Source organism: Saccopteryx bilineata, chromosome 1 (genome assembly GCF_036850765.1).
Source record: "Saccopteryx bilineata isolate mSacBil1 chromosome 1, mSacBil1_pri_phased_curated, whole genome shotgun sequence".
NCBI classification, from domain to species: domain Eukaryota; kingdom Metazoa; phylum Chordata; class Mammalia; order Chiroptera; family Emballonuridae; genus Saccopteryx; species Saccopteryx bilineata.
The window spans coordinates 247714930-247737966 of NC_089490.1; the positions used below are offsets into that span (position 1 = coordinate 247714930).

General features: G+C 45.0%; 1 protein-coding gene across 3 annotated transcripts in view; it reads right to left on the bottom strand.

Annotated features, from left to right (window-relative positions):
- Nucleotides 1–21882, bottom strand: part of PAIP1 (poly(A) binding protein interacting protein 1) — a 28747-nt gene extending 6865 nt beyond the window's left edge. The window contains exons 1-8 of one of the 3 annotated variants that reach the window (XM_066240620.1): nucleotides 21707–21882; nucleotides 20308–20456; nucleotides 10602–10787; nucleotides 7683–7795; nucleotides 5495–5606; nucleotides 3545–3670; nucleotides 1522–1628; nucleotides 951–1068 (exon numbers count right to left, since the gene is read on the bottom strand). In XM_066240620.1, the coding sequence (XP_066096717.1) occupies nucleotides 951–1068; nucleotides 1522–1628; nucleotides 3545–3670; nucleotides 5495–5606; nucleotides 7683–7795; nucleotides 10602–10787; nucleotides 20308–20403 (858 nt within the window). In that variant the 5' untranslated portion in view covers nucleotides 20404–20456; nucleotides 21707–21882. Of the gene's footprint in view, nucleotides 1–950; nucleotides 1069–1521; nucleotides 1629–3544; nucleotides 3671–5494; nucleotides 5607–7682; nucleotides 7796–10601; nucleotides 10788–20307; nucleotides 20457–20977; nucleotides 21480–21706 lie in introns of those variants that run through there. The other 2 variants (XM_066240618.1, XM_066240619.1) reach the window with 2 other exon arrangements.
- Nucleotides 21883–23037: the final 1155 nt, after the last annotated feature.

A 23037-nucleotide genomic window follows, 5' to 3' on the forward strand; every position in this document is an offset into this window, starting at 1 on the left:
CTGACGTTGTCGCCTGCACTGGTCACGCAACGCGAGACCAGGCAGAGACCTGCTGCCTGGTGGCCACTTTCATGGCATTGGGAAGCCTGTGGTTTTCAGGTTTCATTCTATTATCTCGAGTTCTTGTTCTAAGACTGTGCCCACTGTTGGTCACCCTCACGGCGAGCTGACCTGCTGGCGGCGTGACTCAGCGTCAGCTCGTTTTTAGTGGAGGTTCTCCCCTCCCCACCATGCTTTCCTCTGAGAATTTCCAAGCCTGGGATGGTGGGAGAAATTCCCCCATAGCTGCTTTATATTTGCTGACATCAGGAGCTTTGGGCATCGTTGGCTTGGTAACCGTTGTTGTTATTTTATTTACTCTATGGCAACATAAACGTAACAGGCTGAGATGCAGGCCTTTGCTATCAATTCCTTTGAAGAACCATTTCCTGGAATCCCTACATATACCCAAGAGCAAGTCTGGAGACGGTTCTCTAGTCCAGCCTGTCATGGGAGGACTCCACGGTTCTGTGTGCCTGCTCTGCTCACTGCCTGTGACCCTAAGCCAGTGGCAGTCTGGGAACAGCTGTATGTAACTCATCTATAAATTCCCCAACTGAATTCAAGCAACAAGCAACATTTAAAAAGTAAACACTGGCAGCCTGACCAGGCAGTGGCGTCGGACTGGGACGCGGAGGACCCAGGTTCACAACCTCGAGGTCGCCAGCTTGAGTGCGGGCTCATCTGGTTTGAGCAAGGCTCACCAGCTTGAGTCCAAGGTCACTGGCTTAAGAAAGGGGTCACTTATTCCACTGCAGTCCCTCCGGTCAAGGCACATATGCAAAAGCAATCAATGAACAACTAAGGTGCCACAACAAAGAACTGATGCTTCTCATTTCTCTCCCTTCCTGTCTGTCCCTGTCTCTCTGTCTCTGTCTCAAAAAGAACAAAAAAAGTCAACACTGGTATACCATAAAATAGTTAGGATCATTTTCAGGAGTCGCTTCTCTGTATGTTGAGGTCGCGTGGACTCTTCCCCAGTTACTTGACCGGAGCTCCACAAGCTTCAAGAGCATCTGCTTGACGTCTCTGCAGATGAGAGCCAAAGAAGGGGTTAGAGTATACCCCCCGGAAGTGCTGTCAGGCCCTGAAACACTGCAGCTCCTGTTTCACCAATTTAACACGTACATCCATTGCTTTACTTTTCTAGACATTGCCTATAACACAGATTTACCTTAAAAAATAAAAAAATAAAAAAGCCTAGAAATCTGTCCTATGTAATTAACCATGTGGTCCTTAAAGGTAGTGGTCATGCTGCAAACATCTGTATGCTTCCCACTGGGCTTATAGTAAGTACTTCACCCAAATATGTATTGAATAATTGAAGAAAAGTGGCGAGGTGAGCAGAAGCCACTGGATTGTACCTTTAAAGAAAACGCGTGTAATTACTCCAATGAAGTACAGCTTACAGCTAATTAAAAAAACACCACCCAGAAATACAGCGAGGACATGGGCTCTCTGGCTGTCCCTGCCTGCTCCCACCTGCTACAGTGCGCGTCCAGGACAACGTTCTCAATCCTCTGAATAATCTCTTCCATGTCCGTCTTTCCTTTCTCCTTCCACGCATCTTCCAAAACAGACCCTGTCAACTAAAAAAGGCAGGTATCAGTAAAATAAAGAATTAAAGCATGGATATTCTAAAAATATAATAGAAGCACTTCAAGCATTCTGTAAACAAGTTAAATATTTGTTCTCTACCATCTAACATTCAGGTATCTCAATACCTTCTATGTTGTTCTTGACTGAGAGAAACTAATGAACTATAGCAGAACTTCAATCATAGTATTCTGTGTCAATGACTATGGTAGGCATGGCCTGCATGACTAACACTGGCTCAAAAATTTTAATGTCACTTCTTGAAACAAAGTGCAGTAAATATTGGAGCTTCGAATGAAAACAAATACCAACTCATTGGGAAAAAATGAGTTAAAGATATAAACAGGTAACTCACAGAAACTAAAAATATGCCTAGCAAACATAAAGAAATGCTTAACTTCACTAGACGTCAGTAAAGTGCATACTAAAATGAGGCTTTCATATTTACTCTCACCTACTGCAAGACCAAACCCAACATGGATGGCATCCGTCCCCGATAAGGACATGCATGGGGAAGAGGTGTGCCCATTCACTGCTGTGGGAATGCACTCTGGTTGAGTGTTTGGAAGGGAAATTTGGCATTACAGAATGTCCCCAACTTATGACAGTCAGACTTACAATATTTTACCTTTACAAAGGTTCGAAAGCAGTAAGCATTTGGGAGAAACTACTCTGAACTTTGCTCTTTGTCCAGGCTGGTGAAATGTCCCGAGATCCTCAGGATGCTGGGCCGTGGCTGAGAGCTAGAGCCCCCAGGCAGGTAGGTAATCAGGAGTAAACAACTGATACTCTACAGCAGTGGTAGTCAACCTAACCCCTACTGCCCACTAGTGGGCGTTCCAGCTTTCATGGTGGGCGGTAGCGGAGCAACCAAAGTATAAATAAAAAGATTTAACTATAGTAAGTTATTTTATAAAGATTTATTCTGCCAAACAGTGAAAATCCAACATAAAGTACTCGGTAAGTAATTATTATTATATGCTTTAACTTGCTGTAACTCTGCTTTATAAATTTTATAAAGTAACGTTACTTCCCTACTTTATAAATCACCATTACTGTGGAACCGGTGGGTGGTTAGAAAATTTTACTACTAACAGAGATACAAGTGGGCGGTAGGTATAAAAAGGTTGACTACCCCTGCTCTACAGTGTTTCCATGCATTAGAGGTCCTGCCCACTGTATCCTAATCTAAGTGTCCCGAGCCATCTAAGGTAGGCTGGGCTAAGCTCTGCTGTTTGGTAGGTTAGGTATATTAACTACGTTTTCAACTTACAATATTTTCAGCTTACAAGGGTTTAGTGGGACATAAGCCCATCCTAAGTCAAGTAGCATCTGTACTTATCAAATTAGAGCCTACACACTCTCTGATCCCCTAAACCTTTGTGCAGGAATTTAAGCTATAAAAACAACTGCACATGTAAAGACACGAAAGATCACTGACAGCGTGGCAGAGACTAAACTGCAAATAACCCACTGTTCAACGACAGCGTGGACAAACGACGTGCACGGGAAGCTACTGCAGCAAGAAGGACATCTGGACCATGTCATCACCCGAGCTCTCGGGCGGTGGTAGAGATGCACGCCACAAGAGAAAGAGAGAGAGCGTGCTCACGAGAGCACACCGACATCAGAGAGAGCGTGCTCACAAGAGCACACTGACAGACACGGGATGGAAGGGGCAGAGGGAAGGATTCCCATTTTTCACTTTTCAAATGTGGCTCTTACATCACATACATATATACAGCTTGTCCAATATTTAAATTCGGGAGCAGAGTAAAATGTCAATATTTAACTTAAAGTAATAATATGTTGAGTTCATGTGTGAGTGAACTACACAGTTTCCCTCTCTCCAAGTTACACATTAAAGGGGTACAACGGTCCCACTTTATGAAAAGTAAGTAAAACCTACCTTCAGTAACTTTACTGCACAAATTAGGTTATCATCCACAGGGTTAGAAAAGAGGGCGTTCAGCAACTCCCGGAGACCAACCTGAAGAATATCTGCTCTCGTCACCTGTCCGTTTGTTCCTTTGATCTTTTGTGATAAAAGAAAATAAAAAGCAACTATGCCAAAATACAGATATACTAGAAATGGCCTAAGCAAGTGCTGGTATTTTACATTAATACCAAAATTACAGGCACACACAGTGATACCTTCACAAAAGTACTTGCCTCACATGTAACTAAGACTTCTCATAAAACTAGTACACTGTAGATAAACTTTTTCATTTATCACGTAACACGTGGCCCAGATTACGTCAGCCTCCTTGAATGTCACTGCTTCAGGAGGACACGTCCAGTCTATTAAGCTACCACCTTTTTTGAGAATGCACGGCAGTCTACTCTGCTTTTTACACTGTTTACAAATGCTCTGACTTTGAACGAGCATGAGCACGAGCACGAGGTCCATGTCTGGGCGCTCGGGCTGGATCAGGATTGACCTTCCCACTCCCCACACAGCGCTGACCCTTCCAAAGAGGACCGCGGCCGCACTCCTACAATGGCTAGCCGCTCGAGGCACATTTTACATGGGTGCTCTTATGTATTCTGGCTTATCCAACCAACCGAAATGGATTAAGACATGAAATTTAAAAAAAATTAAGCCCCCCTGAACATGGCTGCAGGTGGGCAGAGCACTGGCTCCAGACAGGGGTTGCTGAGTGGACCCCGGTGGGGCACACATGCAATCTATCTCTCCCTCCCCTCCTCTCACTTGGAAAAGAAGAAAAAAGCAAGCCCCCTGTGATAAAAAGGGATGGTGGCCCTGGCCAGTTGGCTCAGTGGTAGAGCGTCGGCCTGGCATGCAGAAGTCCCGGGTTCGATTCCCGGCCAGGGCATACAGGAGAAGCGCCCATTTGCTTCTCCACCCCTCCCCCTCTCCTTCCTCTCTGTCTCTCTCTTCCCCTACCGCAGCGAGGCTCCATTGGAGCAAAGATGGCCCGGGCGCTGGGGATGGCTCCTTGGCCTCTGCCCCAGGCGCTAGAGTGGCTCTGGTCACAGCAGAGCGACGCCCCAGAGGGGCAGAGCATCGCCCCCTGGTGGGCGTGCCGGGTGGATCCCGGTCGGGCGCATGCCGGAGACTGTCTGACTGCTTCTCCCCGTTTCCAGCTTCAGAAAAATACAAAAAAAAAAAGGGGGGGGGATGGTAAGTAGGCACTAGATTGGATGTGGATGTTTAGATGCACTGACATACACCTGATAGTGAATTCAGGTGCTTTCAGTGATATTTATGGTACTAAGTCCTCAATTCAAGGTTTAAGAAGATAAACCTTTATCAGAGACGAGTTAAAAAACAAATCCATTGCAAAGTATATCACAAGCACTTGAGTTGCCTCCTAACAGGCATATATTCAAATATGCCAACTTAAGAAACCTTAGCTGCACACTTTGTACAAATGCATTTTATATGCAAGATTAACCCTTTGAGTAGTACAAACGTTCATGTACGTCCTCACCCAAAGGGGTAACAAAAAACTCGCTACTCAAAGGCTGAATATATATAAAGCAAGACCAAAACTAATCTGGATGAATTGGTGAAAACAATAGAAACTCTGGTCTCTCCCCTCTTCACTCAAAGCTTCATGCTCTGTAGGTCAAGTTGCTTTTCAGTCACTATCCGAATGTCCACATTTAAAACATGGAACACCTTTTTCACGTGCTCAGAAATTACTTTCCAGCACCGTGCCCACAGACGGGCAGCCAGGTGTTCCTTTAGAGACACCACCATGAGTGGACCCTGAGACATTCTTTTCTTTCCCTTCCATTTCACTTTTAATGCTGTAAATGAATCAGGTAAATACATTCCTCATTGAGATCAATTTGTTCTCAAGTTTCACTGAACAAAGAGAAGTCTCCTCACCTCCAGGTTAAGGAAAAGCTCCCCTAGAAAGAGCACGAACGCGTGGAACCGCTTTCTGGTCGCTTCGTCCCCCTTCGCGGCCTCATCTCTCAGCTCGTACTCGGTCCGACACCTAGTAAGACAAGCCTGGTGTCAGCTCTCATTGCTTTGCTTTTTAAATAGTCCAACAAGATAACCATTTGTCGGTCCAGTTGTCCACAAACACAGAGACAAGTACAACACACCAATTCCCTGACTTCCAACAATAAAAATTCCTGTCTGCTGTGGACACCAGACCTTGCACCATCTTTTCACACGAAGATGCCTAAGTTTTAAGAAACTGATAAAAAGAGTTGAAAATTAACCTATCAGATCAAAGAGTAATAAGTTTAAACAACATAGGCTTTACCTGAACTATCTCTGTAAAATGCTCTACTCTGAGTATGTGAACCTTGAAACAGATTTTTAAAAATACACAGAATCCAAATAAGCTGAAAATAAAATTAATTCTTATTAAACCCACTATCCTTGTAATTTCCATTATATAAATTAGAGAAGTAAGGGGAAAGTCCCCAATTGAATAGACACAGAGAAAGCAATTAATTTGGTCTCCATTTCCAACAGAGACTGCAGGGATCAAGTAACTTACACGCCCCACCCCACTGGGCCCGTCTGCCTCACCAATAACAAAAAGAACCACCCTCTTGGAGCTTTGCTGACACGTGGGTCCTACCAGGTTTCTATAATGACCACCATAGGCTGGCACCATCTGCATCAGTGCACTATGGTGTCAGCTGCTACTAACCTGGATTTGTTTAAATGGGCTTCAAATGTTTACCATTTTGGTGTTAAATATTATTTTCCTTATCTTTATTAGTAAGGTGGTATTAAGGTTGGCAAATTGTGTTTTTAAAAAAATTATTTCAGAAAGCAACCAAAACTGTTCATGAATGAAAGCCATTATTTCCATAAGCTTCTCTCTTGCTCTTCAAAAGAAGAACCTAAGATTTTTGTTGGCCAGTTTTCCTCCTTTTATTTACTGTTTCACTTTTATTTAAATCTTCAATTTATCTCAAACGTATTTTGGTGTGAAGAGACAGGAACCCATCTTTGCTCTGTGTCCCCCAAATGCCCAGCCAGCCTTGTCAGCAGCACAAGGGGTCTCGTCCGCATGTATGTGAGTACACCTGCATCTAACACTTGCTTTCAGGTGTCTCTGAGGCTACTTCTGGAAGCTTGATTCCGTTCCTGTGCAGTGTAACCTTGTGATGAAATATTCTGAACTATTAAAAGTATCTTTAAAGAACTATTGTGCAAACAATAATAAACTCAAAGACAACTTTGTTATTGAATAAAAAGACTCAAATTATAATTACTTCCCCTAAATTGGTTTATGAATTCAATGCCATCCCAAAAATAGCTAATAAATAAGATTTGTATAATTTCACATGCTGATTCTGAGGTTCACTGGAGAAAATAAGCATGCAAGACTAGCAAAGAGGCCCTGGCCGGTTGGCTCAGTGGTAGAGCGTCGGCCTGGCGTGCAGGAGTCTTGGGTTCGGTTCCCGGTCAGGGCACAGAGGAGAGGTACCCATCTGCTTCTCCACCCCTCCCCCTCTCCTTCCTCTCTGTCTCTCTCTTCCCCTCCAGCAGCCAAGGCTCCATTGGAGCAAAGTTGGCCCAGGCGCTGGGGATGGCTCTATGGCCTCTGCCTCAGGCGCTAGAATGGCTCTGGTTGCAACAGAGCAACGCCCCGGATGAGCAGAACATCGCCCCCCTGGTGGGCATGCCAGGTGGATCCTGGTCGGGCGCATGCGGGAATCTGTCTGCCTCCCCGCTTCCAACTTCAGAAAAATACACACACACACAAAAAGAAAAAAAAAGTGCTGTAAGAAAAACTGGCTAAACATGTGGCAATAAATACATTATATCCTTGCTAGAAACCCAAGTACAAAGTACAAAGAAATATACAAGTAATCATTTTTAAGAACTCGGGAAAGGGAAGGTGTTTCTAAGTACAAAACCAAAGGCAGAGACCATTACAAAAAAAGACTGATGAAGAACTGTAAACTTTGAATACTACACAAATAAGAATGGCCTGCAACTTTCTATAACGTACACTCTTTGGAAAAAAAGGAAAAACAAGAAACAGGCAAATTCTAGGACCTTCAGAAGTAGTGCACCTTTAATTTCATTTATTCACACTGACCTTTGAAGTAGCAATTGGCGGAAGTTGCCACTCTGTGAGCTAATTGTCAGATGATGGGACAGGTAATTACACAGGCGAGCTCCCATGTAGGAGAAATTTGGAATAGATGTGGCCTTTCAAAAAGAAAAATTGTGTATGACACAGACACGTCATCATTATTGCAAGCAGCAACATTCTATGGAGGAAAAAAACATTTCCATTCCCCCAAACAACCATATTGAAAAGAAAACGTGCAAGTCTTTTATAATTGCTGGGCCTACGGAAAGTAGTGAACTCTCCCTCCCAACCGCACACCGAGAAACAGAACACATACAGAGAACGATGTTTATGGCAAGCTCTCCCCCTCCCTTACCGGACGTGACCAGAAAGCAGAGATGGTATGTCTTTGCACGAACCCAGTTTTGCACAAAACATGTGCATGCACTTAGGGGCACAGGGCCAGTTATGAATAAGGGCATCTGCCAAACTACTGAACTGCGACGCCCACAGTGACAGCAGGGCACCACCTCTCGTGTCGGGTGGTCCAGAACGAGATGCTCAGGCCTTGTGCTCTGTGACTCTGGACATCACTGAAACCTCCCTGAGCTTCCGTTTCCTGATCCCTAAAGAGGCGATTAATGGTGCCTGGTGTGAGTGATTAACAAACACTTAATGCCCAGAAACACTTGGAGTAATGTGGACATTAACCCAGATAAGCCATTTAAAAATATAAGGCAGTGAGAAAACACTACATATCAAACTGTACGATACAGCCAAAGCAGTACTCATGAAGTTTAACTTTCACTGTAGTTTTTAAATAACAGAGAACATAGCTCACTACCAAATGTTAGGTAAGAAAAATACACATTAAGAAGTTAAGGACCTCAGCCAAGGTCACAAAGGTAGTTAACCAGAGTCTGGATCTAACAAGTGCCTTGATGTCCTTCTGACCCTATGTTGGGTCTATTGCATATTGTCACTGACACATGAATGCTGTTTTAAGAGGGCGGGGAAATAGCAATGGATTTCAGCATTACTTGGCATGATTAAGTACTTTATAATTATGGGATTTATTTTTATTTTTGAGAGAGAAGAGACAGGAAGGGAAAGAAATGGCAAAGGGAGGAGGAAGAAAGGAAGCACCAACTCGATGCTTCACTTAACTGTACACTGACTGCCTCTCATAAGTGCCTTGACCTGAATCGGGACTGGTGACCTTGGGTTTCAAACCAGTCACCCCAGTGTTTCAGGCTGACATTCTATCCCCTGCGCCACCACTGGTCAGGCATTATTAGAGCTTTTTGTTTCTAGTTATTTCCTTGCTCACCTGGACCCTGTATACTCTCATCAAGGAAGAAAGACTGGCTTCTCCTGACACCACACACGTGTATCTGATACCACAAAAGACTTGAAATACAAAAATGATACTCCCAAGGAGCTGTGGTCGGGCAGCCTACCGAAGAGCCAAAACGCAACAGGAGAGAAACCGAAAGTTTAAGAAGTATGATTCTTCCATTTTCTTTTCTCATGTTCTTTTTCAGTCCATTTAGAGGCTGAAAGTAGGTATGAGGACAAATAGAACAGTTCTATTTTCCTAAAATCTCAGGCAATTCTGGAGACCCGAGTACTGGCTAGGTCAGCGATTTTCAACCAGTGTGCCACAGGAACGTTCAAAACATGCACGACCTGACTACTGAGTCAGGGGCACGACCTCCTCTCCTCTAGACCCTTAAATAAAATAATGACAACTGCCAATACAGCTGCCAAACAACAGCTGTCTGGTGTGAATGAATGAAAATTATACCTATTTTTCTTGTCAGATTGGCAAAAAATATATTTTTTAGTGTGCCACAAAATCTTAGTAATTAGTTTATGCATGCCATGAGATGAAAAAAGTTGAAAATAGCCCTGGCCCGGTAGCTCTGTTGGTGAGAATGCCATCCTGATGAGCCAAGGTTGCAGGTTCGATCCCTGGGCACATACAAGAGTCAACCCATGAATGCATGAATAAGTGGAACAACAAATCCATGTCTCTCTCTCTCTCTTCCTCTCCCTCTAAAGTCAATAAATAATAAAAATAAACGCGTAAAGGTTGAAAATCACTGGGCCAGGTAATAGCAGGGAGTCCAGTAACGACCCAGAACTGGAAATGTAGCCCGATGAGACACTGGATGACGAAATACCACCACCGTCTGCCTGCCATCAGTCACCCTGCCGCACGGTCCACGTTCCACTGCTCATTCCGCAGCGACTTCAGGGGCACTGCAGGTTCTATTTAGGTCCCTGTTCTACCCCTTTTTGGTCCTATGTGACCTTACCTGCCTTAAAAGTCCAGTGCTATTTCCCTGCCCCTTTAAAACAGCATTCATGTGTCAGTGACAATATGCAAAAATCAAAACTGAACTTTGCATGAAACAATCTAGACGTTAGATTTTTAAGGAATTAATATATACATCCTTGAAAATTGTGAATAAAGAAAAACAGAAATGTTAAGACATGGTGTTGTGTGTGTGTGTGTGTTTTTAAAGGGTTCATTTATGAGGCAAGAAAGTTCTCCCGTGATCTCTTTCTCCTCTACCCAATAATGCTCATACTATTCAACATCAAGGAGGAAATACTGCAGTCTTTTTAATGTTAATTTCAGATCCCAAAAACCAGAAAGTGGTGGCGAAAGGGTATGACATGAATGGAGCCTTCCCCAAGAATGCTCAAAGCTCCTCCCAGCTGCCCGTGTGACCCACGGCTACACAGTGGGTCTGCAGTCCGGCTCCAGCCAGGGACCCTCTCGACAGGAATTTCAGGGCAGAGACTTTAAAAGTTTCCAGAGGTAACAGGTGTGGAGGCAGGTGGACAGCAGCTGGCCTCCCTGAAGGAACAGCTGCCATCCTTGGACTTTGAGGATGCCACCTGCTGCCTACCATGTGCCCCCAGCCAACCTACCTGCTGATAGATTAGTTCCACAAGTTCTTGCAAAGCATCATCTGTTGTAACCCAGCCATTCAGGGTGTCTGCAAACTGTTCAATTTCAGTTTCAAAACTGCCAGGCTGCTCTGTAAGATGATTCAAAAAATCCTGAACATATTCTGGTAGAGTGGGATAATCCTCACAACCATCCTCATAGGATTCCTATAGATATAAAGTTAAAAAAACAAACAAACCTTTAATTCATGCAACTGGATAAAATAAACATGAGGCAACTTTAGGTTGAAATGTCTCTAGCACAAATGACTTTTTAAAGGACCCTTCATATGATAAAATTTTTCATTTCCTTCAATAAAATTAAGTCCACTGAGCTATCATTCTTCCTTGCCCAATGGCCAGAATGTTGTAACCGAGGGACTCCATCCAGCTGGGTGGGGAACTGTCTTCTCTCTCCAGCAATTTACAAGGTGGCTGAGACGTGTAAACCAGTATTTCACTATGATACCAATATCAAAATTAAGATCTTTATTTATAGATACGGTAAAATCTAAAACATGCAATGGGAGGGGAGCAGGGGCCAGGGATGTAGAACCAAGGATGGCCGGCCACATGCAGCTGACAGGCTGTGAAGATTCATTAAACCACTCTCTAAATCCTGGCAGATATTTGACAATTTGTATATTGAAAAAGCTAGTAAGGTCTGCCATCTGTGTGTTGATACCGAAGGACAGGGAAATGTATCCAGTTAGGACACTGCAATCCCATCCCAGTGCACTGTGGAAGGAGACTTTCTGGCTGGCTGCCACATCCAGGTTTCAAGCCAACCTTGATAGTAGCAGTTTCCAAGCAATGTCTCCAATACTATCACCTTTGGAAGTTCCGAACCTTTTAATTAACGGCAAGAAGCTGAACAGGTGAGTACTGCAAAAGGTAACAGAGCATCAACTTTCACCCTCAACGTCTGGAATACCACCCAAAGCATTCTGAAGTTTAAGTAACAGTTACGATCTGACAATGACCATGTTGCTGGATGAAATCTGCTCCTTTCCAAAAGGAATCAAATGAGAAACCAATATAAAAGAATTAGAAGCCAACTAAATGGGAAATGATATTTTCAAACAACAGCTCAGATAAGGGCCTAATATCCAAAATTTACAAAGAACTCATAAAACTCAACAACAAACAAACAAACAATCCCATAAAAAAATGGGAAGAGGACATGAACAGACACTTCTCCCAGGAAGAGATACAAATGGCCAACAGATATATGAAAAGATGCTCAGCTTCATTAGTTATTAGAGAAATGCAAATCAAAACTACAATGAGATACCATCTCACCCCTGTTAGATTAGCTATTATCAACAAGACGGGTAATAGCAAATGTTGGAGAGGCTGTGGAGAAAAAGGAACCCTCATTCACTGTTGGTGGGACTGTAAAGTAGTACAACCATTATGGAGGAAAGTATGGTGGTTCCTCAAAAAACTGCAAATAGAACTACCTTATGACCCAGCAATCCCTCTACTGGGTATATACCCCAAAACCTCAGAAACATTGATACGTGAAGACACATGTAGCCCCATGTTCATTGCAGCACTGTTCACAGTGGCCAAGACATGGAAACAACCAAAAAGCCCTTCAATAGAAGACTGGATAAAGAAGATATGGCACATATACACTATGGAATACTACTCAGCCATAAGAAATGATGACATCAGATGATTTACAGCAAAATGGTGGGAACTTGATAACATTATAAGGAGTGAAATAAGTAAATCAGAAAAAAACAAGAACTACATGATTCCATACATTGGTGGAACATAAAAATGAGACTAAGAGACATGGACAGGAGTGTGGTGGTTACCAGGGGTGGGGGGAGGGAGGACATGGGAGGGAGGGAGGGAGAGAGTTAGGGGGAGGGGGAGGGGCACAGAGAACTAGATAGAGGGTGGCGGAGGACAATCTGACTTTGGGCAAGGGGTACGCAACATAATTTGATGACAAAATAACCTAGACATGTTTTCTTTGAATATATGTACCCTGATTTATTAATGTCATCCCATTACCATTAATAAAAATTTATTAAAAAAAAAAAGAATTAGAATTATAACTACAGAAAAGGTTAAATTCTAAGTCAGTGAGTGCATAAAAGAAAAAAAAAGGAAATCACACCCTTCTGTTAAAATTCCCCTTCGGAAAAGAAAGCTCTGTGCTGGAGGCACACACACAGCCTTGGTGGAAAGACCAAGCACCCACTGTTCCTCCATTGTCGATACTAACCACTCTGTCCTCAGCTGAACACAGTGGCCATGTTGCACAATTTTTATTTATCTCTAGACACAAAAGTGATACTTTGCATGACAAATAACACAAGGTGCAGGAATAGCAGAGCCATGTATCTCGATCATGCTCAGTGTTCACTGAGAAGAACAGGTGAACTCATACATTAGATGTTTGTCTGATCACACACACAACTGAATCCAAATTAAACGACTCACTGAATTAATGGTGATGCAACTCAAAGTCATGAATCACAAATATTACAGCTTGCAACTAAGGAGTTATTGAGTTAATGAGTAAATTCCTCTGGACAGTGACTAGCATACAGTAAGGCACTAAGTGTTCAACAAATAACTTTTTAAATTTCTAGGAAAAGACTGAAACATATTCCAAATGGGACAGTCATGTTTTCATGCCTAAAATGGCTACAGTGTAAAAAGCATAAAGCATTAGAACGATAAGAAGCTATACTTCTTGGTACCTAGGATGATACTGATTAATTCATTAATAAGCCACCAGCCACCAGCTGCGTGTGTGTTTGTCATTCAAAACCGTGTAGGAGCCCTGACCGGTTGGCTCAGCTGTAGAGCATCAGCTTGGCATATGGAAATCCTGGGTTCATTTCCCTGTCAGGGCACACAGGAGAAGTGCCCATCTGCTTCTCCACCCTTTCCCCTCTCCTTCCTCTCTCTCTCTTCCCCTCCTGCAGCCAAGGCTTCATTGGAGTCAAGTCCTGGGCACTGTGGATGGCTCCATGGCCTCTGCCTCAGGCACTAGAATGGCTCCAGCAGCAATGGTGCAACGGCCCAGGTGGGCAGAGCATCATCCCCTGGTGGGCATGCCGAGTGTATCCCAGTTGGCACACGCGGGAGTCTGTCTTTCTGCCTCCCTACTTCTAACTTTGGAAAAATCCAAACAAACAAAAAAACCAAAAACTGTGTGGGCATAGAGTGAGTGCTAGGTGTCAGACTGTTCTGGGCATGGGGTGAACTGTCAGGCCTTAGATGAAGAGTCCTCCTCTGTGGACCTTATATACCCTGATGGAAGGCACCATTCAGACACTGAGAGATGCGATGAGATACGATGAAAGAAATGGGCAGGGAAGGATCCTGAAGAGGTAACGTTTCAACTGAAACAGAAAGAGGCTCAAGGAGATGGGTACCTGCCCGGCAGCCTTGAGAAACAAAGGTCAGAACACAGAAACCGAGTGTGGGGTGTAGCTAACAACCAGTGAGACAGGGAGGCCGTGGAGGGTGGCGGGGAACACACTAAGGAGACTGCCTCGAAAAGTGGTGGGGTACCAGTGGGCGGAGGTGTGAACGCAGGAAGGAAGGACCGGCAAGGAAGGACCATGTAGCAAGGACCATGTCATTAGCACAGTCATAGAGCTAGAAGTGAGCACACGACACAGCCCATCTTTGAGCCTCTATGCCATACTACAAATAATTAAGAGAAGCTTAAAAGCCAACTTCAACATAAGTACAAAGATAGCGCCAAAAATTCATCCAACAATCCATCAACAAGGTCTTGGCTGAATATGTTACCTTATATCCATATAATCGAGTAGCACATGGCCACTGAGGAAAACAAGGTTTACATACTGCAATAAAGAAACATTGCTAATACAGTGTTAAAGAAGAATACAGAACCGTATTTTAGTACAACTAATTTTTTTTAAAGCGACTTATAGGCAATAAAATTTCTGAAAAGATAAACAAGGGATAATAATAGTGACCTATGGAGGAATGTTCATATTATAAATACTGACCTTTTATTATAAAATTGTGAAAGTAGTTACACATTATAAATGTATATAATAACATTTAATGTTAACCACATGCATGTAAATAATATACTTAATGTTAACCACATACATGTGTGAATTTTACAATTAAAAACTAGGTTAAGATTTTGATACAGTTTGGGGTTTTACAAACCCGTAGTATCCTACTATTACTGACAATGAGATGCAGGAAGTTTACAGATCCCAGCTGAAGGAATTAATTTCCTAATGGTTTCTATCAAATGTCATTTATTGTGGCAAAACAATCTAGAGCAGTGGTTTCAACCGCCAGTCCAGTGTGGGCCCACGAAGAGTTAACCACCCTGTGGTATGTGGACTACAGACCTGTAATCCACAGACATGTGGTTGAAAAACACAGGTGTAGAACACCGACTTCAGTTTTCCTTTTTCTTTTTCTAATGAGCAAAAGTCTCTTTTAGAAAAGTTGAGTTCTGAAGGTAAAAGCAGAAAGTTAAGCTGCTCTGGGAGCAGCAGAGTATCCTGAACAAACCAGGACCCCACATGTGAGAGTCAAAGCTTGTGTTCGCTCCCTTATCTCAGACATCCTAAGAACAAATTTCCTTACTCTTCACCGTGGACTTGAATGGATTTCAAGCTGAGGAATATTTAAGTTTTATTTTTCTTAGAAAAAGTTCTGTGACAAAAGCGGCACCCATTAGAAAACTCCTTTTTCACAACAGGTACTCTCAACACCCTGTTGACATGGGAACCGAATCCAAAGCAGTGGGAATGAAGGAAACTGAGCCGACTCAGGCGGTGGAGCCGTCAGGGTGCAGCTGACCCCAAACTCAGGTTCCGGCTGCACAGGTAGCAGTCAGACACCGAGATGCGATGGAGGAAACGGTCAGGGAAGGGCCCTGAAGAGGTAATGTTTAACCGAAACAGAAAGAGGCCCCAAGGAGACAGGTACTTGCCTGACACCTTTCAGAAAGAAAGGCCAGCTTTTTTCTATTCTGTTTTCAACAGGTTGGGAGTCTGGAGGTGTGGAGGGCTGGCTGCACGCACTGATCTATGCCATGTTACACAGGGGATCTGGGCCTCCATGCCCTCTGATATGCACCTGGTCCCGGAACCAATCCCCTGCTGATACCGAGAGCCAACTAAATTTGGAGGAGTCAAAAGTTACACGAGTTTTCAACTGCACTGGAATTAGTAACCCTACCCTTTGTGTGGACCCATTGAAAGCATCAACTGTACGTTGTTAATTAGATTGAGGGGAGCAGAATATGAAAGAGAAAGATGAGTCAATATACCAATATGATTTTAGCCTGAGCAGCTGGTTAGAATATAAAAATATAATAAAAGGTTCTTTATACTTGAGCTTGAATGAGAGGATCCTTATGAAGAGGTCAAAATAGAAAGATAAGCCTGGAGTTCAGATTAAGAATTAGATTTCAGTTATCAGCAGACAAGGTGGCCACGGTCAGAGGAGGTAATACCATGGAAAAATGACCCTCCGAGATGCAGAAGGAGGGGGCTGCATGTTGGGAGGGTGAAGAAAGAACACTGACTGCCCCAGAAGCCAAAGAAAAGGTAAATGACTCTGACCAGGCGGTGGACAGTGGGCAGAGTGTCGACCTGGGAAGCTGGACCGAGGTTCAACACCCCGAGCTCACCAGCTTGAGAGTGGGATCATTGGTATGACCCCATGTCCACTCAATTGTGCCCAAAGGTCACTGGCTTGAAGGCCAAGGTTGCTGGCTTGAGCAAGAGGTCACTGGCTTGGCTGGTGCCCCCCCCCACAGCCACAGCGCATATGAGAAGCAATCAATGAACAAGTAAGGTGCCACAACAGTCTCTTTCTTTCTCTCTCTCTCTCAAAAAAAAAAAAAAAAGTAAAAAAGTTAAATGAGAAGAGATGCCCATAATATCAAAGGCTGCAGGGTAATTTCATAGGCTGAAATCTGAGAGAATGTTAGTTTCATACTCTTGAAAGCGAAGGAAACTGCACAGAGAGAAGAAAAATAGGAACAAAAATCACTACCTTAAATAATGAGTTCTTACAAAAATTCCAGGAACCTTTGAAAGACTGAAAACGTACCCTTGGTGCTCACAGGACCTAGCACAGTGTGACTTGTTAAACCTTCCAGCTCAGCCTGTGGTCAACAAAGTCCAAGATGGGGATTAAGAGGACAATGGAGTTTAAACCCAGAGCATCAGTAACTGTCCCCAAAATAGTATCAGTACAATCAGGGGGGTCGGTCTGCAGAGGTTTGACCAGCCGGTGAGATGGACCACCAACAGTAAATAATTCCCCATTTTGGAGAATGTTACTCCTGAAAGGCATAGAAAAACCGGGCAATACCTTGAAAGGGGATGTTCTTAGAAAAGAGCTGGGATTTTTGTGTTTGGGGGAAATTCTGTCTATTATATGCTTCATGAATTCCTATGTGTAACTTCTGGTTCTCATAAATGAACAATGATTAAATATTAAAGATGTAACAGTTTATCTGAGTGAGCAGCAGTAGCAGAGGCCAGAAACAGGAGGGTACAGAAACTCACTGGTAAGAAGGCACAGACAGCGGGAAATACTAGCAGTGGGATTAAAAGGACTGAAGGTAAAAGGGCTTAGCGTTCTGGAAGGGTTAAGAAGGCAGAGCAAAGCTTATCATAACGGCTTGTTAGGAAAATCACGCTTTCTTGAGCTGATTCAGATCAACAACACCAAGTAACAGATTTTCGTGTCTAACAGAAGACCCAACGCGTTTCCAGAGACCAAGCCAGGAGATCACTAGAATAGAGGATTTACAAACGTAGAAATTTCTGTCCCTTTTGTTCACTGCTGTATCCCCAATGCTTGACTCAGGATAAGTGTTCAGCTCTTAGTTGAATGAGTGAGTGATTATAGCTAACTTTGGATTATGGTTACTGTAAGGAAACATTTCCCTCACAAGATCTTATCCTAAGAGTCAGAGGACTAAGTGGATTGCAAAAAACTCTTAGCCTTGACAGGCGGTTAAAGGATTAAGGCTAGGGAACGTACTGAATGCTTACAGAATCCAGGTGTATTACAAACAGATGAAATAAAGCCAGGGAGCAAATAGAGCTCACACACTCCATCTAAAGGAACTTCCTCTATTCAGCCAATTATTTTTTTAATCAAAACTGCAGTCCTGTATGGCAGGTTCTTACGATTTCACAAGAAACCAGAATATTCAGATTTGTAGTATCTAATAACCGTGGGCCACATAAAAACAAAACAAACAGGCCCTGGCCGGTTGGCTCAGCGGTAGAGTGTCGGCCTGGCGTGCGGGGGACCCGGGTTCGATTCCTGGCCAGGGCATATAGGAGAAGCGTCCATTTGCTTCTCCACCCCCCTCCTTCCTTTCTGTCTCTCTCTTCCCCTCCCGCAGCCAAGGCTCCATTGGAGCAAAGATGGCCCAGGCGTTGGGGATAGCTCCTTGGCCTCTGCCCCAGGCGCTAGAGTGGCTCTGGTCGTGACAGAGCAACGCCCCGGAGGGGCACAGCATCGCCCCCTGGTGGGCAGAGCGTAGCCCCTGGTGGGCATGCCGGGTGGATCCTGGTCGGGCACATGCGGGAGTCTGTCTGACTGTCTCTCCCCGTTTCCAGCTTCAGAAAAATACACAAAAAAAACCCTAAACAAACAAACAGGGCCAAAGAGGACACACCTGCAGGCCACAGGTGAGCCACGGGCTTCCAGCTTGTAATCTGTTCTGGAGCTGAGCAAAGGAGTTGGTCTATTAAAGGATATCAAGGAATGCCTAAAAGATGACAGTGGTCAAAGGAAGTAGACTAACAGTTCATACACTGCTCGATAGCTAGACCAGAAATCACTTGAGCTAGGTAGAACTAGCCGGTACAGAACTGTGAAGAATGGCATCCCTCCTATCATAAAACAGCTCAGTCAGGACGGAGACAAACAGGGAACGCTATGGCTGTTAGAAGGGAAGTAAGTACCTTTAAGAGTTTATTCAACTGCTCATAGCTCTCCAATGGATCCTTTCATCTCTGGGCCAAATACAATCTTCTGGCAAGAGCCCAAGCTGCTCTCACTCCTACTTGACATGACTGACGGCTGCTATCAACCCAAATCAACTGCTCTTCCTGCCATGCCTCCACTTTCCCTTTCCAGCCCCACAGCTTTTTTCTAATGTAGTCTAAGATGCATGGAGTTTCTAAAGTATGGAATACAGTTTTTCCATATTTCCTATGAAATATGGAAGGGGGGAAAAAGTTAAAAAGGTGTGCCACCATTCGTTATTGGGGAAAGACAAACTAAAACTACAACTAGATACCACACACTCACCAGAATGGCTAAACTTAAAAAAAAAGAACGTACCGAGTGTGGCCAAACAAGTAGAAACTGGAAATCACACAGTGCTTCAAGTGTCCACTGGAACAGTCTCCAGAAAACAAGTAGGCAGTCTCTACTAAAGCTGGCCACCCTATATCCCAGCAAATCCACTCCTTGGTATATAACAAACAGAAGCAAGGATGCATATCCATCAAGACATGATCAGGAACAGCAGCCCTATTCATAATAGCCCCAAAGTGAAACAAATGTTCTACAACTATGACTGTAATAACCGTCACACAATGGAAAAAGACATCTATGAAAATAAGTCACCTCCAATTACATGCTACCACATGGATAATTTTGATGTTCAATGAAAGTAAGAAAGAAATAGATTGTATTCTGTATAACTCCATTTATATAAATTTTGAAAAGAGGCAAAACTATTGTTAAGCCAAAATAGCGGTTATCACTGGAGAGCAGAAACGATTAGGAGACAGAAGGGGCTTTTGGGATGCCATGAATGTTTCTTTTCTTAATTTGGATGCTGTTTGCCTGAGTGTTCACTTTGTGAAACTCTGAGCTAACCTTATGTGCACTACTCTATATGTAATATGGAAATAAAGTTAAAAATACAGAAAAGATAGGACTTATGCTCAACTGTTATCCATCATTTCTTCAATACAGAATGATTCCTGCTCCTCATCTACAATTAACTAAGCAAAAAAATTCCTTTCTATCCACAATTGTGCTACATTTTGTCCTGCTATTTAAGAAAAATGTGACCAATTTTTAAAATTCTTATGTTGACAAAGATGAATCTGAACGCTTGCAAGTGATTTATGCCTGTGTAAACACTTTATCAAAAACCTCCTACACTTCTACATAATAGTTAATTAGAACCAGAAACATTTAAAAACTTAACAGAGCCCAGATGAGTACTTCTCAACATTCAAACACCTACACAAAATTAGTCTGCCTCAAAACCACTCTGATTTACTCTAGCTCGACCAGTGAATATTTTGCTGTCTTGCTAAACTCAAAACTAAAAATCAATTTTGCCAGGCTCCTATTCTATAGGTTGCCCATAAAGTCTGGACATAAATTTTAGTTTTATGGTCTGAAGGGGGTGGGGGTGGGGGTTCCTTACCTACATCAAGTTTATCAGTCTAGAGATTCTCTATAGATGCTGAGAACACAGCATGGAACAAAACAGAGAATGTCTACTCCTGAGCTTCCACTCTGTCACCCTGGATAAAACTATAAAATATAGTCCTGAATCACGTTTTAGGGGCAGGTCAGAGAACACCAGCATGCTCTGGTTAATGAGGGAACAACCATGTTAGCCCGTCATATTAAGCTAGCGCTGTTGAAATGGTATACTTACTGTGTAACTAGAATAACCCGAAGGGTAAAACTCAGGGGCGTTCACAGACAGCTTGGACATTAATACTGGAGCCACCACCACCTGGGGTTTAGCCATCCCTGACTCCAAGGAGTTCTGCTGGGGAATACTGTCCTGGGATCTCGCTTGTTCTGAGAAAAATTAAAAAATGGTGTTAGAGCGTTTATTCCTTTGCATAATTTACTATGTACCCAAAAGCCATCTGAGAAGAGCTGGCGTTTAAGTCACACAAAAAGGATCACAAAATTTAAGGTTATCGCCAGGATAGGTGCAGAGCCTGCAAAAAGGAACAATAGAGCGGTTTTAGCTCATTTAGGGACACACTAGCCTCCGCAATGAATGCTTGAGGGCTTTTCTGTTTGTCAAGGAGCCGGTCGGGAAAAGGTGGCGGCTCACCCAAAATGTCCCCTCGGAAGGCTGGGGAAGGGGCGGCGGGGTGACTTCCTCCCGGGACTGCCGCCCTCGGAGCCCGCGCACGACCCCTCCCCCGCGGGGCGCACAAAGGACTCACGCAGCACCTTCCGGACCCGCCGCGGGCCATCCCCACCCGAGACCCCAGGCCCGCGCGGCTGCTTCCGGGGACCGGGCGGGCTGATGCGGCGCGCGCGGGGGCCCCGGAGGGCCGCGTCCCCTGGGAGGCGCGGCTCCATACCTGGGAGCGGCGCGGGCCGGGGCGGCCGCGGGGGGCCGGCGGGGAGCTCGCACTGGGCCCCTGGCGGCGGGGCCGTCCTGGGCTGGCGCAGCGGCGGCGGCTGCGGGAAGCCCGGGGCTTTGGGCTGCGGCGGCGGCGGCTGCCGCGCCCGCTCCGCAGGCCCCGCTCCGTTCGGAAAACCGCCGCCCTCAGGCCCGCCCCCTCCGCGGCCCAGGCCCCGGCTGCGGCCCCGACCAGCACCTGGGGCCCGATCGAAACCGTCCGACATGCTCCTCCTCCTGCTCCGGGCCGCGGGCCGCGCCGCGCTGCGCTGGGGAGGACGCGGGGGAGGCGCCGCAGGCCGCGCGCTCACTCAGGCCGCATGGAACGGGGGCGGCCGGCCCTGCTCGGTCCTCGGCGCCGCGGCGGAGCGGACGGCAGCTGCAGCACCGCCGCCGAGCGCCGCTCTCTCCGCGCCCGCCGCGCGCCGACGCGCCCCTAAAGCCGCGCTCCCCCGCCTCCTGCGCGGCGGCGCCCCGGCGGGTCACAGCGGCCCCCCGCGGCCCGGAGGCCCCGGGCGCGTTCGCCGCCAACGCAGCGCCGCACCGTGGGCCGCTCGCGACGGGCGGGCAGCGCGGCCCCTCAGTACCCGCGGCGGGCGGCGTCCGGACCGCGCCCCCGCCCGTCCCGTCCCGCCCGCCGCGGAGGCCCGGCGGTGCATCCCGGCTCCCCGGAGACAGGGGCGCTTACCCGGGCGGGCCTGACCTCCGCCGTGGTCCTCGGAGGAGACGCGCGAGGCCGACAGTTGATACCGGGAAATCAAAACGCGTGGGGAGGGGTGTGGGGCCGGCGCCTGGTTCGCTGACGCGCACCGCCGGGGCGCGCAGGAAAGCTGCTCCCGACCCGCCGCGGACCTGGTGGGGACCGCCGGGAGGAAGCTCCGCCACCTCCTGGGTTAGCGGCGGGGGCGGGAGCGGAGAGAGTCCCCCCCCCCCCCCCACACACACACACGCCAGCCCCCGTCCCCGTCCTTTCACTTCCCTGCAGCCATTTAACTCCAGATCACTCCTATCGGGACCGTGCTTCGCTCTCCGGAAATTTTAAGGAAATACACTACCTTTCGATGAAACGCCCATCTTTTCCATCTTCTTCTGGGCTGTGCAATAAATACCGCGCAAGCCGCTTATGTAATTATACGTTTTCTAGAAGCCACATTTAACGACTAAGAAGAAACAGGTGAAATGGATTTTACTAATGTATTTTTTTACTTAATGCACTATATCCATAAACGGTATAATTTCAGTATGTAATTAACATACTTCAAAATCTAATGTGTATTTTACACGTTTTGCATATCTCAGGTGTGATTCGGCACATTTTAAGTGAGCAATAGCCACATGTAGCTAGTGCTACCGCATTGCACAGCAAATTTCTATAGACATTATGTGTAAACGACTGATCTTTGTCAGTCCTGAAAATATTAAAGCCAAATGAAGGATGACTATAAGTAATGAAAAGGAGGGGAAAAATCTATTCCTTTACTGTTAGATTGAACATCATGAATTGATTGTAGCCCTGTATTTTTTTTTTTTTTTGGTTGTGAAGATTATCCCTGATCTTTATTTTCTTTGCCTTGAATATCTGTAATATATACAGTACATCAGTGAATATATATTATTATTATTTTTTTTGAGTCTGCATTTTCTTTTTTTTTTTAATATTAATATTTTTTTATTAAATTTAATGCAGTGACATTGATAAATCAGGGTACATATGTTGAGAGAAAATATCTCTAGATTATTTTGACATTTGATTGTGCTGTATACCCCTCCCGCAAAGTTAAATTGTCTTCTGTCACCTTCTATCTGGTTTTCTTTGTGCCCCTCCCCTCCCCTAACCCCTCTCTCCTTCTTCACCCCCTCCCCCAACCCCCCCGCCCCTGTTGCCATCACATTCTTGTTCATGTCTCTGAGTCTCATTTTTGGAAATCTTTTTTTTTTTTGGAAATCTTTTTTTTCTTTTTTTTTTACAGAAGCAGAGATAGACAGGGACAGACAGACAGGAACGGAGAGAGATGAGAA